The sequence below is a fragment of the Rhipicephalus microplus genome, chromosome 4 (genome assembly GCF_043290135.1).
Source record: "Rhipicephalus microplus isolate Deutch F79 chromosome 4, USDA_Rmic, whole genome shotgun sequence".
NCBI lineage: Eukaryota > Metazoa > Arthropoda > Arachnida > Ixodida > Ixodidae > Rhipicephalus > Rhipicephalus microplus.
The window spans coordinates 112,095,413-112,115,964 of record NC_134703.1 but is presented as its reverse complement, the minus strand read 5'-3'; the positions used below and the strand labels follow the sequence as shown (position 1 = coordinate 112,115,964).

Sequence of the window (20,552 nt, the reverse complement as noted above, 5' to 3'; positions counted from 1 at the left end):
GTCTGTCTGTCTGTCTGTCTGTCTGTCTGTCTTGCACGCGAGCAATCCTGACGCTGACGCTGGCGTCCTCCTAGCACTCTTTCTTTCCCCTCTTTTATGCGATGCGGGACCAGCAATTCCAAATACGCGTATCGGTCCCATACGTTCATGGAACCAGCGAGATGTTAGCGCGGATCTTCAAGAAAGAAGGGGTTCGCATCGCGCATGCGCCTTTGTGTACGCTGGGCCGCCTCCTACCCCACCCGAAAGGGCCATCAATGGACCCCGTGCGCCGAGTGCCCTTTTTCGTATATCGGCGAGACAAAAGAGAGAGAGAGTAAGAAAGGAAAGGCCGGGAGGTTAACCAGATATTGGCATCTGGTTTGCTACCCAGCGCTGGGGGCGGGGAAGTGGGGGCAAGAAAGAGGGGGTAGAAAGAGAAAAAAATGCACGCGCACTCACAAAAAAAACGAAAACACACACAGGAAGGGCGTCTTAGCTACAACCATTCAGTAAGGCTGGTCGATCGCAAAAAGTGCAGTAGCGCTTTTAGGGCCCTCTTCTGTGAAGTGGCATCCTGACGATACTGCAGAATTCCCTGCTCCGACAGAGGTTCATCATCTAATTTGTTGAGTTCCTTGCGAAGGCATAGTCGTTGTTTACTATACGCTAGGCAGTCACAAAGAATATGTTTGATTGTTTCCTCTTTGCCAAAGTGGCTACAGGCTGTGGTGTCGGCCATCCCAATGCGGAAAGCGTAGGCGTTGGTAAACGCAACTCTCAACCACAGCCTACATAACAGGGTCTGGTCTGCTCGGCAAAGCCTCGACGGGACTTGAAGACTTAACGTAGGGTCAGGCGAGTACAGTCTGGCGTGCTTGAAGTGTGAGTGATTCCATTGTGGTGTGGTTTGCTGGCGAGAAAGCCTGCGGAGCTTTCGTGCAGCATCTATCCTAGAAAGTGGTAGTCGCAGTTTATGATCTTTTGTGTGGGCTGAGCGGGCAGCTTGATCGGCCCGTTCATTGCCGATAATTCCGCAGTGATTGGGCAACCACTTTAATGTAATTTGGTGTCCTTTCTCAGTCAGGTGGTGTATAACCTCTGCTATCTCTAGTACCAGCTGCTCCTGTGGTCCACGGCGTAAGGCTGATAGTAGAGACTGCAGTGCCGCCTTCGAGTCGCAGAAAATAATCCACTTGCGTGTAGGTTGATCAACTACAAATTGCAACGCGGCACGAAGTGCTGCCAATTCTGCTGCCGTTGATGTTGTTGCGTGAGATGTCTTGAATTTAATTGTCGTGGCCAACCTTGGTGTCACTACTGCTCCTGTAGAGCTGTCTGGCTGAACCGATCCGTCAGTGTATATATGTGTAGAGTCTTGATATTTCTCATACAAGAGAAGCAGCGTGAGCTGTTTAAGAGCCGGTGACGACAAATTGGCCTTTTTCTGGACGCCAGGTATGTTAATATTAATCATTGGTTGTGCGAGGCACCATGGCGGAGTCACAGGTCTAGCGGCAGGAGAACGAAGTTGGGATCGACTCACCATGTGCGGTCACTGTTTTGCAGTAAGATGTGCATGGTCGGACCACTGGTAGAGAGGCTAGGGTTCGAGCAAGGTGTCGTATATGTGTCCTCAGCACTTCCACATTAATGTGGGTCTTGATGAGGTTGTCCCTTGTGATTGCGATAGTTGCCGCTGTTGACGCACTTTGGGGCAAGCCTAAACATATCCGGAGTGCTTGAGCCTGGACACTTTGAAGCACTCGTATGCTTGTTTTACTTGCGTTAGTTAACACAGGTAGGCTGTACCGAAGGAATCCAAGGAAAAGAATCCTGTATAGTCGCAACATAGCAGTTGTGGACATTCTCCAGTTCTTTCCAGCGAAGAACTTGAACAAATGACAGATGCCTGTCAATTGCCTTTTCATGTATGATGCATGTGAGCTCCATGAGAGGTCTCTGTCAATTATAACACCTAGGAACTTGTATGATCGGAGGTGACGTATCCTTTCGCTGTTTATCAGAACGCTGTAGTTCTGCATTGGTTTGCGCGTAAATGCCACTAGTGCACATTTCTCAGAGGAAATTTCCAGACCTCGTTGACGGAGGTAAGAAGCAACTTGAGTGGTCGCTTTCTGAATTCGCGCTCGCAGCTGTAGACGTGTTACTGCAGACGTCCAAACGCAGATGTCGTCCGCGTACATTGACAATCTGCAGTACTTGGCAGATGCTCATTGAGAGCTGTTAGCGTCAGGTTGAATAGTACAGGGCTAAGTATGCCACCTTGAAGAACACCACGGTGGCTGTAATGTAGCGAAGTGTCACCATCCTCGGTTCTCACGAAAAAGGATCGCCCAGAGAGATAGCTGCGCAGCCACTGAAACATCCGACCACCCACTCCTACCTCCTTGAGAGCGGTGAGGACAGCTTCATGTGTGACGTTATCGTACGCCCCTTTAACATCAAGAAATAAAGAAGCGCAGAGACGCTTACGGCCTTTTTCGTGTTTCACGTAGCTGACCAAGTCTATGACGCTATCAATTGATGACCGGCCACGGCGGAATCCCGTCATAGCGTCCGGGTAGATGTTGTGATGCTCCAGCAACCATTCTAGCCGTCCAAGTACCTTCGTCTCCATCACTTTGCCCAAGCAACTAGCCAGTGCAATCGGGCGGTAGATGTGAGCACCAATGGTGACTTGCCAGGCTTCAGTAATGAAACCAAACAGCTGGTCTTCCAGTTAACTGGGAGGGTGCCCTCTCGCCACGAATCGTTGTACATCTCGAGGAGGGTGCTCCGCCGAGACAAAAAACTTACAACACGCCAACGACATGCGGAAGCTCGACAAATACCGCAGCGCAGTCGCAGAGCGTGCTGAGACGTTGGACCACCGGATAAATTTTGAAACAACAACCATCCTTGAAACCGAGACTAACTGCAGGAGAAGGTTACTTTTCGAGTCGTTGCATATACAGCAAACGGCCCCAAACATCAACCGCTTTCTCGGAACCCTGTATCGTTCCTTGCAGCACCGGTCCCCGGTGACGTGGGGTCCGGCGCATAGAGCACACTTCGGCGTGCATTCGTGAGGTGCGCGAGCACCATCTATGAGTGGCACTGTGTTGCCACAGGTACCACAGAGGTCCGGTTTAGGGCCAGGGCAAGCGTCGGGTCGATGCCCAACCGAGCCGCACTGGTTGCAGGCTGGTACAGTTTTTCGATATGGCTGCACCAGGATCAGCAGGGCGTCATAGGTGACGTACCTGGGCTTCACCTTTCCTGCAAAAGTGAGCCGCACCTTGTTGGAGGTGCCCAAACGCCGGATGTGCAGTATTTCGCCTTCCGGCCAGTAGAAGCGTTGGCGAAGTTCGGCATCAGAGTCAGAGCTGCGCACTGTCACCACTCCGTAGCAGGAGTCCTGGGTGTCCGCGCGAAGATACCCGAACAGGGGCACCGGTCCGACGGATGAAGGAACTGTCAGTTCACCAATTAGTTTGTCCGAAATAAGCGGATGTGGGGTGTAGGCCAGGATGAGGTTTTGGTCCTGCACCATCGCGACTGTGACCAGCCGGTTCGCGTTCGCTCCGAGGTGGGCGATGAGCGCGCTGCCGGCTCCGTTCTCGGGGAAAACGGCGGTGAGGGATAGTTGTGTCCGTTCTTTAAGAACAACAACAAAATCAGTTTCCTTCGGCAGAGGCCGAGGCTGCCACGAGGGCCGCCTCCTCCCCTGTTGCGGGCCCGCGGAGCGCGGCGCAGGCGGCGGAAGTGTGGAGGAGGAGCGGTCTGCCTCGTCGACAGCCGTGGTCGGGGAGGCCGCATTGGCGGACGCCGCCACTGCCGCGTCGCTCGCTCGCTCGTCGCGCAACCATCCACTCTTCTACCGAAGAACCAAACCGGCTCCAAGAAACGCAAACGCCGGGGAACACGGAAGCCAAGCAGGCCGACCACCGGGACTTCACCGCAGGGGGCCCAGCCTCCTGCCACCAAACCTTCTTCTCCACCCTCGCATCCTGGCGCGGGGGCTCCCGGGCCCTCCAAGCGAGGCCCCACCCCGGCCGGACCTCTCGCCGCGAGGTCCACCTCGAGCCAGGGCACCTGCCTCCCCTACACCGCACCCGCCGTCACCCGGAATCCAGCCTGCTGCCACATGGGCCGCTCGCGTCCGACAGGGACCCGAGGTGAGCGGCTCGGGCGGGGCAGCCTCCCCATCCGGAACCCCCTCGAACCCACCCAAACCTCAAACCACTTCCGCCCCCACACGGGAACAACTCGAAATTAAACAGCTCCGGGCCCAAGTGGCCTCGTTGACCCGTGCAATGGAGGCACTCGCAAACCGCCCGCCTCCATCTAACTCGACACCTTCCGGGCAGGCGCCGGAAGCGATGGATAGTGCCCCCTCGGAACAAAGGGACACCACGGCACTCCTCGCTCCGATTGAGGCGCGTCTAAATAGCCTGGAGGGCCAGGTGGCCTCCATAGTAACTACTATCGAGGATCGCTTGGCTGCCGCCCTCCAAACCGTATTCGCCAGAATCCCGGGCATGATAGTGGCCCAGCTGCCCCAACTCGCTTCCAGCACCCGTCGTCCCACCCCAAAACTTAAGCGGGTTAATAAACCTCAGACGCCCCGGCCACTTCCCCAAAGGGCTGAGGCTGACAGGCAGCCTACCATATTGACTGCAACATCAGCAGCAAGCTCCGGACCGAGCGGTGGAGCACCTCTGGATCTCTCTGCTCTCCTGGAGGCTACCCAAAATTCTAATACCCATGATGGCGGGCAACGCCTCTAGATCGCGCCGCACCCGCGTTAATTCGGACCCTTTCACAATCCTCCAATGGAACTGCCGGGGATTTCGGGCTCGCACTAAGCGGGCTGCTCTCCGGCTCCACTTAGAAACCTATCCCCAATTACCCGTGGTAGTGGCCCTACAGGAACCGGTCGAACACGCCGCCCTTACAAACTATACCGTGTATCAAAGGGACGCGCAAACGGCACTTTGCGTGCATCGAGATTACAACGCCAGTTTGGTGGATCTCGAATGCAACCCGGCTTACTCGTATGCTATGGTGACTCTCCTCCCTCTTAGGAAGCAGGACCCATCCATACACATTCTTAACATCTACAGTTCACCCAAACTGCCCAACAAAACATACGCCGACATCTTTAGCAAAGCTCACATGGTGGCAGGCAAAGAACCATTAGTCATAGTCATAGTAGGCGATTTCAATGCCCCCAGCCCTCACTGGGGTTATCGTCGGGAGGAACGACGTGGTCGGAAATTGGCGGAACTCATTTCCACCATGGGCCTAACCATCCTGACGGACCCCACACACCCAACCCGCATTGGAAACTCTGTTACCCGAGACACATGTCCCGATCTCACACTCACCAAAAACATCAAACACGCAGATTGGCTCAATACCGAGGAAACCCTCGGTAGTGACCACTGCATTGTCATTACCACAATCCGAACACACCCCCTTACTCGTCCCCACCACCAAGCGAAACTTCCAGACTGGACCAAATTTCGCTTGGTATACTCCAATCCGACCCCCATAGCTCACCAAGGATACTACACTTGGTCCCAACATCTCGTAAACTCACTCCACAAAATCGAGCAGACGGTTCAACTTTCAGAGGCCACGCCAGCGGTGGACAACCACCTCCTGCATCTCTGGGAGGCTCGGCAGAGCCTAGTGCGCCGATGGCGCCGACAGAAACACAACCGACAGCTCAAAATCCGCATAGCGGGTCTCACCCTAGAGGCCGACGAGTACGCGGCCCAGCTCGCCGACTCAAACTGGGTAGAGCGCTGCAACACTGCCGCCACACAGATGTCAAGCCGCAACACCTGGCGTCTCTTTAGGGCTCTCATCGACCCTAGCCAAACACGCACAGAAACACAGAAACACCTTCAGCACGCGCTTCACGCCTATGCGGGTGACGCGAAAAAATTGGCACAGGCTCTCAGAGACAAATATCTCTGTAGCCAACAGGACCCCATCGGACTGGCGTATTCATATGCAGGCACGGAAAACGCCGAGTTGGATCGTTGCTTTTAGCTCCACCATCTGAAGGCGGCCCTGTCCAAAATGAAACGAGGCACAGCGCCAGGTCAGGATCGAGTGACGGTTCGGCTCCTAGCCAACCTCCCTGACTCGGCGTACATTCACCTCCTCGGCTACTTCAATCAGATCTGGGAGGTGAGCGAACCCCTACCGCTCGATTGGAAAACGGCCTTAGTAACTTTCATCCCTAAATCTGGCAAATCTGTAAACATCGACAATCCCAGACCAATTTCCCTAACCTCATGCGTAGGGAAACTTATGGAAGCCATGGTCCGGGACAGGCTCTCTGAATACTTAGAGGCCCGACACACTTTTGCAGACACTATGTACGGCTTCCGCCCACATCGCTCTGCTCAGGACATCCTCCTGCAGCTCCATCGTGACGTTGTCGAACTGGTCGAACATCCCAGTGACGACAAGGTAGTCCTCGCCTTAGATCTCAAGGGAGCTTTCGATAACGTTACCCATGACATCATCCTTACCAACCTATCACAAACAGTGGGCATAATGCTTTTAGGTACGTCCGCCAATTCCTCATAGAACGGCAGACATACCTGCGTATTCAAGACAAGAACATGGACCGTACCTCCTCGGTACGCGCGGAACACCACAGGGAGCAGTTCTCTCTCCTCTTCTGTTCAATCTTGCCATGGCTCACCTTCCCTCATTGCTAAACGATGTCCCAGGCGTGCAGCACGCTCTGTACGCCGACGACATCACGCTATGGGCAACTCAGGGTTCCCTTGGTAGCATCGAGACATGCCTGCAACATGCCGCGTCGATAGTTGACAGCTACGCCCGCGGCTGCGGTCTCGAATGCTCACCCACCAAATCGGAATACGTGCATCTTCGCCCCAAACCGAACGACACGACACAAATTGAACTCACCTTGTGTAACAGGGCCATTCCGGAACGCGACAAAATCAGAGTCCTGGGACTCTTCATACACAAACACCGCAAAATTTACACCACTCTGCGCAAACTACGCACTGTGGGGGATCAGGTGGGCCGCACGATCCGCCGGGTTTCGAACAAGCGAGGAGGTCTCAAGAGCCGTGCTGCTCTGCGCCTCGCCAACGCTTTCGTGACCAGCGGATCCTTTATTCGACACCTTACCTGCGTCTGCGTAAATGCGACGGGAATACACTAGACTGTATACTCCGTAAAATTTACAAACGTGCCCTAGACCTCCCCATCTCAACGTCGAACCAACGTCTCGCAGACCTGGGCATGACAAACACGTACGGGGAACTTAAAGAGGCTCATCTCAATAACCAGTACCTGTACCTTAGTAGGTCTCAGGATGGAAACAACCTCCTACACCACCTCCACATTTCCAACACCCACAAGGTGGAAGAGCGTACCGCGATCCCCGAGGATTGGCATGGTGCACTGATCATTCCGCCTCTGCCCCAAAACATGACAAATGGGACTCACGATGGGCGGCGTACAGCGCGGGCTACAGCCCTACAGCAACGGTATGGCTCACGCCCGGGAGTCTTCTACACGGACGCATCCAGCCCCCACCACGGCGGGTGGTACACGGCCGCTGTGGTTCACCAAAACGTACCTATTCAAGGGCTCACCTTTCGAGCACCGGACATCACACACGCGGAGGAGGTCACCATAGCCCTCGCCGCAGCGGACCCCGCATCTCGGATATTATTACCGATTCGCGGAGGGTGTGCCAAAATCTCACACGGGGTTGCATCAATGATCGCGCCGCCGAAATCCTTAAGCGATGCTATTATCTAGATTGCCCAAATCCACGCACCGTCATCTGGACTCCTGCTCATACGGGGCTAGTTGGAAACGAGGCTGCAGATGCCTCGGCCCGCGCGCTTAATTACCAGGACCCGCCTCGCCCTCCATCGCCTGATGTTCCAGAACCCAATCCGGCTACCTCTTTCAGAGAAATCACCGCTATGTACAAATCGAACAGGCTCCGCTTCCCACCCCCAGCATCGGGCCTGCCCAAGAAGGACGAGCGCTGGCTCCTCCGTCTCTATACCAATACAGTATTGTGCCCGGCGATACTCAACCATTTCAATCCGGCATTCTCTGGGGAATGCCCGCACTGTGACCATCCGTTCGCGGATCCTTTCAATATGGTGTGGGCATGCCCCTCAAATCCGGCGGTCCCGCCACTTCCTTCCCCTTCCCTCCCTACCCGAGAGAGCTGGGAGGCTGCCCTGCTCGGTTGCTCAACCCTAGAGGACCAGCGTGCCCTAGTGGCCTGAGCGCGTGCTGCAGCAGAAGCCACAGGGGTCCCGGACTAGGGACTCCTCCTAGATTTTGTAAGGGGCCGGCCCTTAAAGCCGTCCCCAACTCTCTCCTGTCAACTTAGTGAATAAAGTTTACTATCTACCTACCTTCTCGGAACCCTTCCCCCAGTGTATACACAAGGACTGCGCTCCACGGCAAAACGAGGGAGAGAAAGGGAGAGTCATTAACCGCCCCATGAGTGCTTTGAAGACGCTGCTGCTACGCAGTCCCAGTTTCCCCTGAGGAAGGAACCAAGTCGGTTCCGAAACGTCGGGTTCCTTCAAAACATTTGGCCGGAGCTTAAATCATTTCCCAGAACCAAAATTAGCATGGGAGGGTAACATGGTTTGAAAATTATGACGTGCCGGTCAAGATAACGTATGTCTGCTTTTGTGTCCTAACTTTGTTATCAGCTAAAATTGATTATTCAGTAAACGTTGAAACCTGTACTCTTCTTTACTCATCTTCTGAATTCATTTTTTGTAAACCCACTCCCCTCTTCAATGCCTCTGGCCCTGAGGGTACAATAAATAAATAAATAAATAAATAAATAAATAAATAAATAAATAAATACGAATAATGTCAGAATCCCGTCGCATACGTCGTCAAACACTTCCCGCCAGACAGTGGCACATGCCCACGGGCGGGTACGTGCCGCTGGTAAGCGGGTATGTGCCACAGGTGATTGACACTTAGTAGCTACCCAGGAACGATGAGAACACACACAGGCAATCCTAACACGCGAGCGTCAAGAAATACCCGACATCGGTAACGTCGACCCGATGAATGCAAAAACTAAATGTAAGTGTCCCAACTGGAAACGAACCCAAGCACTCTGAGTGGTAATGAAAGATTCTGCCACTGATCCACGCCGGTGATTAAAACTCATTTCAAAACTGGCCTAAGACAGGCTTGGTGTCGAGAAAAAAATCGCACTAATATGAGTAATTGTTTTAGAACATCAAAAGAACAACCAGGCGTTACACAATGCGAATTGCGTAAAGAGTGGTCCAACACATTACAAAAGCTTGTTATTGTTCACCTATTAAGTATATGACGCTTATCCACTTCAGGCATAATTCTTCACCATCGTTGTTAAATAAAATTTTATCAATAACGATAAGTAAGTGAACCAATAGATTAGCTTGGAACTCTTTCTCCGTATGGTGTAGGTGAGTGAATGAATTTTGAATAAAGCCATTCATTCTGAAGAAAATTTCCACATCTGGAAACTTGCAGAAAGCGAAAATTAAGCTAGAAAATACTTGAACGAAAAATTCGGCATATCCTACATACCTTATCAATTTATGTTATACGAAGTGTGTGAACGAAAGGTCATTCTGTCGTAATGTTTCTATTGAGCGAAACATTGCGAAGTGGCGCTAAAGATATGTACAGAGACACACAGACAGAGACAAGTTGGTTTACAGAAAGGCACAGTGGTCGACCTGAGCGATAGCATATGTTCTAGCCTGCTACTCTACACCGGGGGAGGGAGGGGAAATGGCAATAGATGACGATGGTGAGATCGATAGTTAGGTATATACAACCCTTTCCAGCTGAGAAAAATGTTATAGCCGCGCATACAGTCCAGTTGCTTTTAAAAAGGCTGTAACCGCTCTTATGACTAAAGTTGCGCTGTTTGTGTCAGGCCAAGGACCCAACACGGTCTCATCAGTTAATGACCTACTTCAAAATCGTTCAGTAGAATAAATCAGTGTTTCTAGTCCACATGCGTATGTTGGGCAGTCCGAAATATGTGCCTAAATATTTCTGGCACATCACAATGCTTACAACCAGCACCGGTGTCACTGCGGCCGATGATATGTGCGTAACGTCTTGTGAACGCCATACCGAGACGAATGCGGTGGATCGTACTGGCGATGTGCCGCGGAAATTTAGGAAGTATGCGGAGCCTCATTTCCGGGTCCCATTTGTGAAGTCTCCGGTGTCGTCATTGCGGTTTGGTCTAGTGCTGTAGTGTATAGCTGTGCATCACGCAGTAAAGCAGGGCATTTGTGTCAGCTCGTGAAAACGTGATGCGTATAATTCAGCGTACGCATTTAATGTACAAATGTACACACAGACATACGTTAAACAGCCACGTATGTTTTCAATAGCCAGCTCACAGTTGCGTAATGATTCCAACATCAACATAGATATTAGAAACACCAGAAGAACTAAGCCGATATGAATCACTGGTGCTCGCTAGAATGGTAGCTCTGGACACTGCTAAATAATTCAACTTCAGTGGACGGCGCCTAACTATTGACGTTAACGCGAAGTGAAAGCTGTGTCATAAAATTACATATGTAATGTTTATAAAATAGGGTAGCCAGTACTGTAACCACAATTGACCTTTCTTGAACATTTGGGCCGTTTTGAAAAGTGGCTCCGAAACATTGCTTGTCTGTCAGGTAAAGTACTTGACTTTCATGCAGAATGCTGGGGTTCCGTTCCTGCTGGGACCATGACATCTATTCCTTTCATCGTTGGGTCAACTATGCTGATATTAACTTTTTCTTAACGCTCTCAATTTAAAATTACCCATCCTGTTTTCGGCGTTATTGGGCCAATATAAACTGCCAGTCCCCTGTGGTACACACCGACATGCCTGTGACACATACCCAACGGCGGGTATGCGCCAGACGCCTAGCGGAAAGGGTTTGACGGCGTACGCGTCGGAATAGTGACATTATTCATCTCATAATTAGTGATTCGCATGCGTGAAACCATCTTACGCTTGGTTTTCCCCAAGTAAAAAGGTTATCATGAGAGCACCAAAATGTTGGTGGATAGATAGATAGATAGATAGATAGATAGATAGATAGATAGATAGATAGATAGATAGATAGATAGATAGATAGATAGATAGATAGATAGATAGATAGATATATAGATAGATAGATAGATAGATAGATAGATAGATAGATAGATAGATAGATAGATAGATAGATAGATAGATAGATAGATAGATAGATAGATAGATAGATAGATAGATAGATAGATAGATAGATAGATAGATAGATAGATAGATAGATAGATAGATAGGCAGACTGGCAGGCAGGCAGATAGATAGATAGGCAGACTGGCAGGCAGGCAGATAGATAGATAGGCAGACTGGCAGGCAGGCAGATAGATAGACAGACAGACAGACAGACAGGTAGGTAGGTAGGTAGGTAGGTAGGTAGGTAGGTAGGTAGGTAGGTAGGTAGGTAGGTAGGTAGGTAGGTGGGTGGGAGGGTGGGTGGGTGGGTAGGTGGGTAGTGTCACGGGGTTGTGACGTGGCCGAAGACAGGAGACTTCGTGTTGGGATTTAACTGTTTATTTGGGCGAACCTGTGCCCGGTAAACGGAAAGTCCAATTACAGCAGCAGTCTTGCACAGATAGCAGTCTCGGACTGATAGCGGCGAACGGAGCGTCGGCCTTCAATCAACAACTGACAAGCGGCGAAGCGCGTCGGCATTTATACTCTTGCCGTCGAATGTTCTAGCGTTATCGATGGCGGTGGCGTAGGTTCCAGAACAATCTGTACCGTTCGCACAGTGGGCGTGATCTTATCGAAATGATCTACTACAGTCCGGAACCTTCTCGAAAACTGCAGGCGCGGTTCGCGCTGAAAATCGTGTGGTCTTTTGGGACGATAACAAAAACTTGGGAAATGGAACGTGGCATTGCCCCCCTCTGAAAAAAGGCATCGTCCCGATGCTTTAACTAAAGATGAAGGTACAATAATAATGCAAGAAAGTACAATGAATAAATTACGATACAACAATAATACAAACAAACACTGTTTCAGTTTGTTAACGCGCATGAAACGGCTTGAGGCGCGCGACATGGACAACTTCAGGTCGCGATCGGCGTCGTTGAGAGTTCGTGATGCCGTCGGGGACAACCTCGTAATCAAGTGGGCCGAGACGTCGAACCACCCTATACGGTCCGAAGTACCGTCGCAGAAGCTTTTCACTTAGTCCACGTCAGCGTATCGGCGTCCACACCCAAACACGTTCACCGGGCTGGTATTCCACGAAGTGTCGTCGAAGGTTGTAACGGTGGCTGTCGGTCGTCTGTTGATTCTTGATACGGAGACGCGCAAGTTGTCGGGCTTCTTCGGCGCGTCGAAGGTATTCACTCACATCAAGGTTTTCTTCGTCGGTGACGTTGGGTAACATGGCATCGAGCGTCGTTGCCGGGCTCCTTCCGTAGACCAATTTGTATGGAGATATCTGCGTCGTCTCCTGCACCGCCGTGTTGTATTCGAAGGTCACATACGGAAGAATGGCGTCCCACGTCTTGTGTTCGACATCGACGTACATTGACAGCATGTCGGCGATCGTCTTGTTAAGCCGCTCGGTGAGGCCGTTGGTCTGTGGGTGGTACGCTGTCGTCCGGCGGTGGTTTGTTTGGCTGTATGCCAAGATCGCTTGAGTTAAGTCGGCAGTGCATGCCGTTCCTCTGTCGGTGATAAGGACCTCCGGGGCGCCGTGACGTAGGACGATAATTTCGACGAAGAACTTAGCTACCTCGGATGCACTGCCTTTTGGCAGGGCTTTTGTCTCGGCGTAGCGGGTGAGGTAGTCGGTAGCTACCACGATCCACTTGTTTCCGAAAGCCGACGTCGGGAACGGCCCCAGTAGGTCCATACCAATCTGCTGGAAAGGTCGGCAAGGTGGATCAATCGGCTGCAGAAGTCCCGCTGGCCTTGTCGGCGGTGTCTTGCGTCGCTGACAGTCCCGGCATGTCCTCACATAACGAGCGACGTCGGTGGTAAGACGTGGCCAATAGTACCTTTCTTGTATCCTCGCGAACGTGCGAGAAACACCGAGAAGCCCTGCCGTCGGATCGTCGTGCAGGGTCTGCAGGAGTTGTGGTCGCAGAGCTGAAGGCACCACAAGGAGGTACTTACCTCGAAGCGGTGAAAAGTTTTTATTTTGTAGAAGACCGTTTCGTAGAAAGAACGACGCAAGTGCACGCTTGAATACCTTCGGGACTTCGGCGGTCCTGCCTTCGAGGTATTCTATTAGGGCCTTAAGTTCCGGGTCGGTCCGCTGTCGTTCAGCGAAGTCGTCGGTAGTTATTGTTCTCAAGAAGTAGTCGTCATCCGGGTTGTCTGGTAGCGGTTGGTCGACAGGCGCACGAGAGAGACAGTCGGCGTCGGAGTGTTTTTGCCGGACTTGTAAATGACAGTAATTTCGTATTCTTGAAGTCTCAGGCTCCATCGTGCGAGGCGACCTGAAGGGTCCTTCAAGGTGGCTAGCCAACACAAGGCGTGGTGGTCGCTCACAACTTTGAAAGGCCTGCCGTAGAGGTAGGGGCGAAATTTCGACGTAGACCAGATGATGGCAAGGCACTCCTTTTCTCTTGTGGAATAATTTGCTTCTGCTTTGGATAGCGATTAACTGGCGTAACTAATAACTCTTTCAAGTCCGTCAGCCCTCTGCACAAGTACGGCGCCAAGACCTACGCTGCTTGCGTCAGTATGTATTTCTGTCTCGGCGAATTCGTCGAAATGGGCAAGTAACCGAGGCGTCTGGAGGCGATGTTTAAGCTCCTGGAAAGCGTGTTCCTGTGGCGTTTCCCACAGTGAGAGGATCGGCGATGCGGGCGAAGTTTTTCACGAACCGCCTATAATAGGTGCACAGGCCCAGAAATCGGCGCACGGCCTTCTTGTCAGTGGGCGACGGGAAGTCGGTGATGGCGGCTGTTTTCCGTGGATCGGGACGAACTCCAGACTTGCTGATAACGTGCCCCAGAAACAAGAGCTCCTCATACGCAAATCTGCACTTTTCTGCCTTCAGTGTGAGTCCGGACGTCTTGATGGCTTGAAGTACAGCTTTAAGGCGCCGAAGATGCTCGTCGAAACTCGAGGAAAACACGACGACGTCGTCCAAGTACACAAGGCAAGTCTGCCACTTCAATCCTGCCAGTACTGTATCCATAACGCGTTGAAAAGTTGCAGGCGCTGAGCAAAGGCCGAAGGGCATCACCTTAAACTCGAAGAGGCCGTCCGGTGTTATAAACGCCGTCTTCTCTCGGTCTCTTTCGTCGACTTCGATTTGCAAATAACCAGTCTTGAGGTCCATTGACGAAAAGTGCTTGGCGTTATGGAGCCGATCAAGTGCGTCGTCTATTCGTGGGAGAAGATACACGTCCTTTCTTGCGATTTTGTTCAGGCGGCGATAATCGACGCAGAAACGTAGGGTCCCATCTTTTTTCTTCACTAACACCACGGGGGATGCCCATAGACTCTTGGAAGGCTGGATAATGTCATCCCGCAGCATTCCATCAACTTGTCTCTTCATGGCCTCACGTTCTCGCGTCGAAACCCTGTACGGTCTCTGACGAAGTGGTCTGGTATTTTCTTCGGTTATGATGCGATGTTTCGTGATTGGGGTCTGCCGAATTTTCGATGACGATGAAAAGTAATCTTCGTATTGCAGGAGCAGGGCCTTGAGCTGTTTTTGCTTATCGTTCGGAAGTCTGGGATTGACGTCGAAAGCTATGGGGGGGGGGGCTTGGTTCCTCTCAGCAGGTTCCGCAGAATCGGCGTGGGCGAAAGCACTGGTGGCTTCGACAATTTCTTCGATGTATGCGACCGTTGTTCCTTTGTTCACATGTTTGTACTCATTGCTGAAATTCGTGAGCATAACCGTTGCTTTGCCTCCCCGCAGCTCTGCAATTCCTCTTGCGACGCAAATATTTCGTGTGACCAACAGATGCTGACTGCCTTCAACGACGCCTTCCACGTCAGGTGATTTAGGAGCGCCGACTGAAATAATGACGCTTGAGCGAGGCGGAATGGTGACTTGTTCTTCCAGCACATTCAAGGCATGGTGTCCTGACGGCGTGCGCGGCGGTAGTGCTTCTTCTGTGGATAACGTTATCGACTTTATTTTTAGGTTGATGACAGCACCATGGAGGCATAAAAATTCCATGCCAAGGATGACGTCTCTCGAGCAACGCTGTAGGACTACGAAGTCTGTAGGATAAATACGGTCGTTAATGGTGACTCTCGCTGTGCAGATTCCTGCAGGCGTTACGAGATAACCTCCGGCTGTGCGGATTTCAGGGCCTTTCCAAGCTGTCCTAACTTTCTTTAACTTCACGGCGAACGACCAACTGATGACAGAATAGTCGGCTCCAGTATCGACGAGAGCGGTCACACTGTGGCCGTCGATAAGAACGTCGAGGTCGCTAGTTCGCCGTCTCGCATTACAGTTAGGGCGTGGCGTCGGGTCACGGCTGCGTCGGCTTGTTTCGCTGCTTCCATGTTGCGTCGTCAGGCCACCTTCGGTAAGTGAGCTTTCGCCGTCAGGGCTTTGCCTGGTTGGCGTTGTGTTTGGAAAGCTCCGTCGCAGCGTCGTCGTCGTCGTCGGATCTTCGGTAGTTCGTCGCACAGCAACCGCACCTCCACTGGTTGCTGCCCTTAGTTTCCCGGATACGGGCTAGGAGACCGGCCCCGCGTTGGGCCGGAGTACTGCCGGAGGTGCGGTGACATGCGGCGGCTGGCCGACGGCGAACGGGAAGGACTTCGGGGTGTCCACTGAGTTCTTGTCAGGTAGTCGGCGATGTCACGTGGCCGTTCCCCTGGCTGCGGACGTGGTGCATCGACGGCAAAGCCACGCAGTCCCATCTGTCGGTACTGGCAACGGCGGTAAGTGTGCCCGGCCTCGCCGCAGTGGTAGCACAGTGGGCGGTGGTCAGGGGTGCGCTAAACGTCGGTTTCCCTCGGCGCACTGCGCTGGCCCGCTGGCGAACGGTAGGTCGTCGGTGGGGGTCGTGGCAGCGGTGGTGTCTGGCGACGGAAGTGCGATGGGGCGGCGTGTTTGCGTGCGCGTGGAGGAGGGGCGTGGCGGCGTGCTGCAGCAGCATAGCTCATGACTTGCAGCTGCGGCTCTTGAGGCTGAGGAACGCCCAGCGACTGCTGGATATCCTGGCGTACGACGTCCGCAATGGATTCCACGTGAGGCTGCGCTAAAGGAAGTAATTTTCGCAGCTACTCTTGCACGATCGCTCGGATCGTCTCACGCAAGTCAGTGGTTCCGAGCGCTTGAATGTCGGCGTAGCTTGTAGACGAGAAGCTACGGTTATATTGCCGCTTGCGCATCTCGAGCGTCTTCTCTATCGTAGATGCTTCTGAAATGAATTCGGCGACCGTCTTAGGCGGGTTTCTGATCAGCCCGGCGAAGAGTTTTTGCTTTACTCCTCGCATAAGTAGACGCACCTTCTTCTCCTCGGACATGTCGGAGTCAGCGTGGCGGAAGAGTTTAATCATATCTTCTGTGAATATCACCACGTTTTCATTTGGCATCGGCATGCGGGTTTCAAGGAGAGCTGTCGCCTTCTCCTTGCGCACCACACTTGCGAAAGTGGTGAGGGACCTGGCGCGAAAGGCGTCCCACGTTGTGAGGCTTCGCTCTTCATTCTCGAACCAGGTCCGAGCAGCATCTTCCAAGGCGAAATACACATGCCGTAGCTTGTTTTCGTCTGTCCAGTCATTGAAGGCGGCGACGCGGTCGAATCTTTCGATCCAGCTTTCCGCGTCTTCCAGTGGCGAACCGCGGAAAGTTGGCGGCTCTTTGGGTTGCCGGAGCAGGAGTGGTGCAGGTAGAACTGGCGTTGACATGGTCGCCGTGGTCGACGTCAACGTCTTGGTTTTCTGAGCCTTGTCCAGTAAAAGCCCGTACTCCGGTGGCAGATTTTGTTGCTTGCGGCTAACTCGCTGCTCGTTGCTGGCGTTGGTGTCTTCACGGCGTGGGCTGGGTTCACGGCTTGACGGAGGCGTCTGGTACATGGAAGAAACAGCACCTCCACCAGATGCCACGGGGTCGTGACGTGGCCGAAGACAGGAGACTTCGTGTTGGGATTTAACTGTTTATTTGGGCGAACCTGTGCCCGGTAAACTGAATGTCCAATTACAGCAGCAGTCTTGCACAGATAGCAGTCTCGAACTGATAGCGGCGAACGGAGCGTCGGCCTTCGATCAACAACTGACAAGCGGTGAAGCGCGTCGGCATTTATACTCTTGCCGTCGAATGTTCTAGCGTTATCGCTGGCGGTGGCGTAGGTTCCAGAACAATCTGTACCGTTCGCACAGTGGGCGTGATCTTATCGAAATAATCGACTACAGTCCTGAACCTTCTCGAAAACTGCAGGCGCGGTTTGCGCTGAGAATCGTGTGGTGTTTTGGGACAATAACAAAAACTTGGGAAATGGAACGTGGCGATAGATAGATAGATAGATAGATAGATAGATAGATAGATAGATAGATAGATAGATAGATAGATAGATAGATAGATAGATAGATAGATAGATAGATAGATAGATAGATAGATAGATAGATAGATAGATAGATAGATAGATAGATAGATAGATAGATAGATAGATAGATAGATAGATAGATAGATAGATAGATAGATAGATAGATAGATAGATAGATAAACGGACGAACGGACAAATGGGCAGACGTACGGATGCTCAAAATGCCTGCAGTACGCAAAGAATTGCTCTGCATTTATATTTGATGTGCGGCTCCAAATCTCTCACATTTTTAGCCACAACGATCAACCGTCAAAAGCATTTCAACGACATTTCGCTTAGTACGCACAAGACTGTCCATTTTTTTCTAACTTGTTGTTGCCACACTAAATACTCTGAACAGCTATAACCTTGTCACCATAGAAACATGACTTTAATATTAAATACTGCTGCTAACCTTTAAAAAAAGGTGCCCTGGTATGTTATCCTCGTATGCACAAATATTATGCTGAATCTTGATAGATACTTTGTCATTAGTGCATACCATTCTTATGAGTTATCGGACTTCACGAGCACCTATAAAGAGTGGGAGCTCGTGTTCTGATGTTTGAAGTTAACTATTCATTTATTTCTTATTCTTCTTTTTTCTTTTCTATCTTTTCTATTTTTCTCCTTTTCTCTCAATCCAAGAATGGGCTAGACAACAAAGCTGAAGCTTGGTTAACCTTTTCGTCTTTCCTCTTTTTTTTCTGTCTCTCTATATTAACTTAATGTGAGAGTAACACCGCTTATCGTAGTGTATGTAAATAATATAATAACAACGGAGATAAGTCAATTGATAAGAGCTCGTAAAGAAGCGCACCTGCACTTGTCACCAGAGTGGACTGAAACCTGAAAGCCAGTCAATCAATGGTAACCAAGAAACCCAGGACAAAAATGACATGTAAACAATCGAGTATGAAACTATGTGTTTATGCAATATGTATCTTACTGCTGTTGAAGTAGGTGGAAATTGTACAACGATTCAAGAATTTAAACATTTAATAATGGACATGTTTCTTGAGTCCGATGCGGATGTGTTTTACAATTTTTAGTGTAACTTTCACTACACAGATAATACTAATATTCGACGAGTGCATCGTAATGCTATTAAAAATTATTGCTATTAGTATAGCTATTTACCACATTATTGATGTTTTGTTGTTTTTATTGCATTAGTGCTTATGTTGTTATACTGTGATGACATCATTACTTTGTGTTCATTACTATTGCTACGTGATTACTATATTGGTGATTATAAGCTTACTATAATATGGTTAAGTACACGTTGATTCAGAAGTTTTAAAGTTGTCTTGTTCTCAAATTCGTTGCTTCTGCTGGCCCAGCTAGTGTGGTAGGGCGCGGTCCGGAGGTTTGGATCCTCCTTTTGCCTTACCCTGCTGGCATAACATGTATACATGTTATGCCAAAAAAGTATATATATATATATATATATATATATATATATATATATATATATATATATATATTGTTTTTGCATGCGAACAATTCTCGCAGGCTATTGGAAATAAAAATGAAAGAAAAAACACTCGCCGCTATTGGGTGCATCACTCTTCCAAACAAAACACGACCACGCAGCTTTCTTTTGGGGTCACGCATAGAGTCCCCAAATTTTTCTATCTGGAAAAAAATCTAGCCACTCCAGTCGCGCAGTTTTCTAGCACCGGTCATTCTCGTCCTCGTTGTTCGCGCTGTTGTACACTTGAATATGTACCAACAACCTCAAGTTCGCAAGCTTTACAGGATACCGAGTGCGTCCGGGCACTCTAATCCCTTCGTTTCATATGCCTCAAAATGTTTTTGAACATAGTCAATCTCATTCCTCTGCGAGCCCTTCCATTTCCATACCTTTACTACTATGCAAGCCTGTGAGCAATTTTCAAACCTGAATCATTGCTGTTTTACAATAATCGTATATTTCAGATATCGCTGCTGATAGAGGGACGGGTTTGAGCATTAAAAGTAAAAGGGAGGACAGTTGAGAAGTATAGAACACAGAGAACATAAGCTTGTGCATTTTTTTGTTTATATCAGTTTGTCAACTTCACTGTTTTGTTCCCTACTGTTGCCCTATATGCAAGTTTCGATGTATGCTAGGTGGTTGCGATTTCAGTTTCTGCTGTGGAACACACTCCTGCACCTTGAAACCTGTGTAATATTTGATACGAGAAATAGACAGGTTGATTGACTTCATAAATCACAGATGAGTCAGCATAGTGGTATTACGTATACCACACGAAAAGCATGTCTCACATAGTCGCAAGTCAAGCTATACACATGAGTAACTATAATTAGTAACTGTAAGAGAAATAAAGTGGCAACTCACCACCCCCGGCCCTTGGATGCTCTAACCGGAAATAAGGATTGGGATTTTGAATGAGGTATTGCTGCGAAAAAAAGAGAGAAAGATATAAAATTGTCACTTTCAAAACTTGTAATCTTTGAGGAAGGATTTAGCAAATTTGCGCCTGGCACATTTCACGATAGAGACCTGAAAAAATTATAGTCAGCACAGACCCAGAAACTCATTTCTTTATTTTCATAGTTTCCCGCTGCTCGTTGCACAAAAGACGGGGCCGTAATTCCCACTGACTAGTTGCATAAGAGAAATAAACAGAGGTAAATACGGTTTGGGCCACGCCGTGCGCAGCGGATTTCATTGGCAATATGAATTCATTCCATTCTGCACAATGTAGATTCAGTAGATTTGCATAGATGACTTTACGGCTGTAGTTTATTCGAGGAGATCTGGCTTACGTACGTATATGATTGTTTCAGTGCGTTAGTTTCAATATACTAGCAATTTTTATTGCGTAGCACTTATATTGACACTCTCGGCTGGACTTCGCCGCCGGCGTTGCGTGGTGGGTGGGTGGGTGGATGGGTGGATGGATGTTGAAATAGCTTGCCATACCAAG

At 50.2% G+C, this 20,552-nt stretch overlaps 1 protein-coding gene across 1 annotated transcript in view; it reads right to left on the bottom strand.

The window, feature by feature from the left end:
- Positions 1 to 20,552, bottom strand: part of LOC119172275 (corticotropin-releasing factor-binding protein) — a 94,506-nt gene that overhangs the window by 41,044 nt on the left and 32,910 nt on the right. The window contains exon 2 of the mRNA XM_037423321.2: positions 19,961 to 20,021. Within this exon, the coding sequence (XP_037279218.2) occupies positions 19,961 to 20,021 (61 nt within the window). The remainder of the gene's footprint in view (positions 1 to 19,960; positions 20,022 to 20,552) is intronic.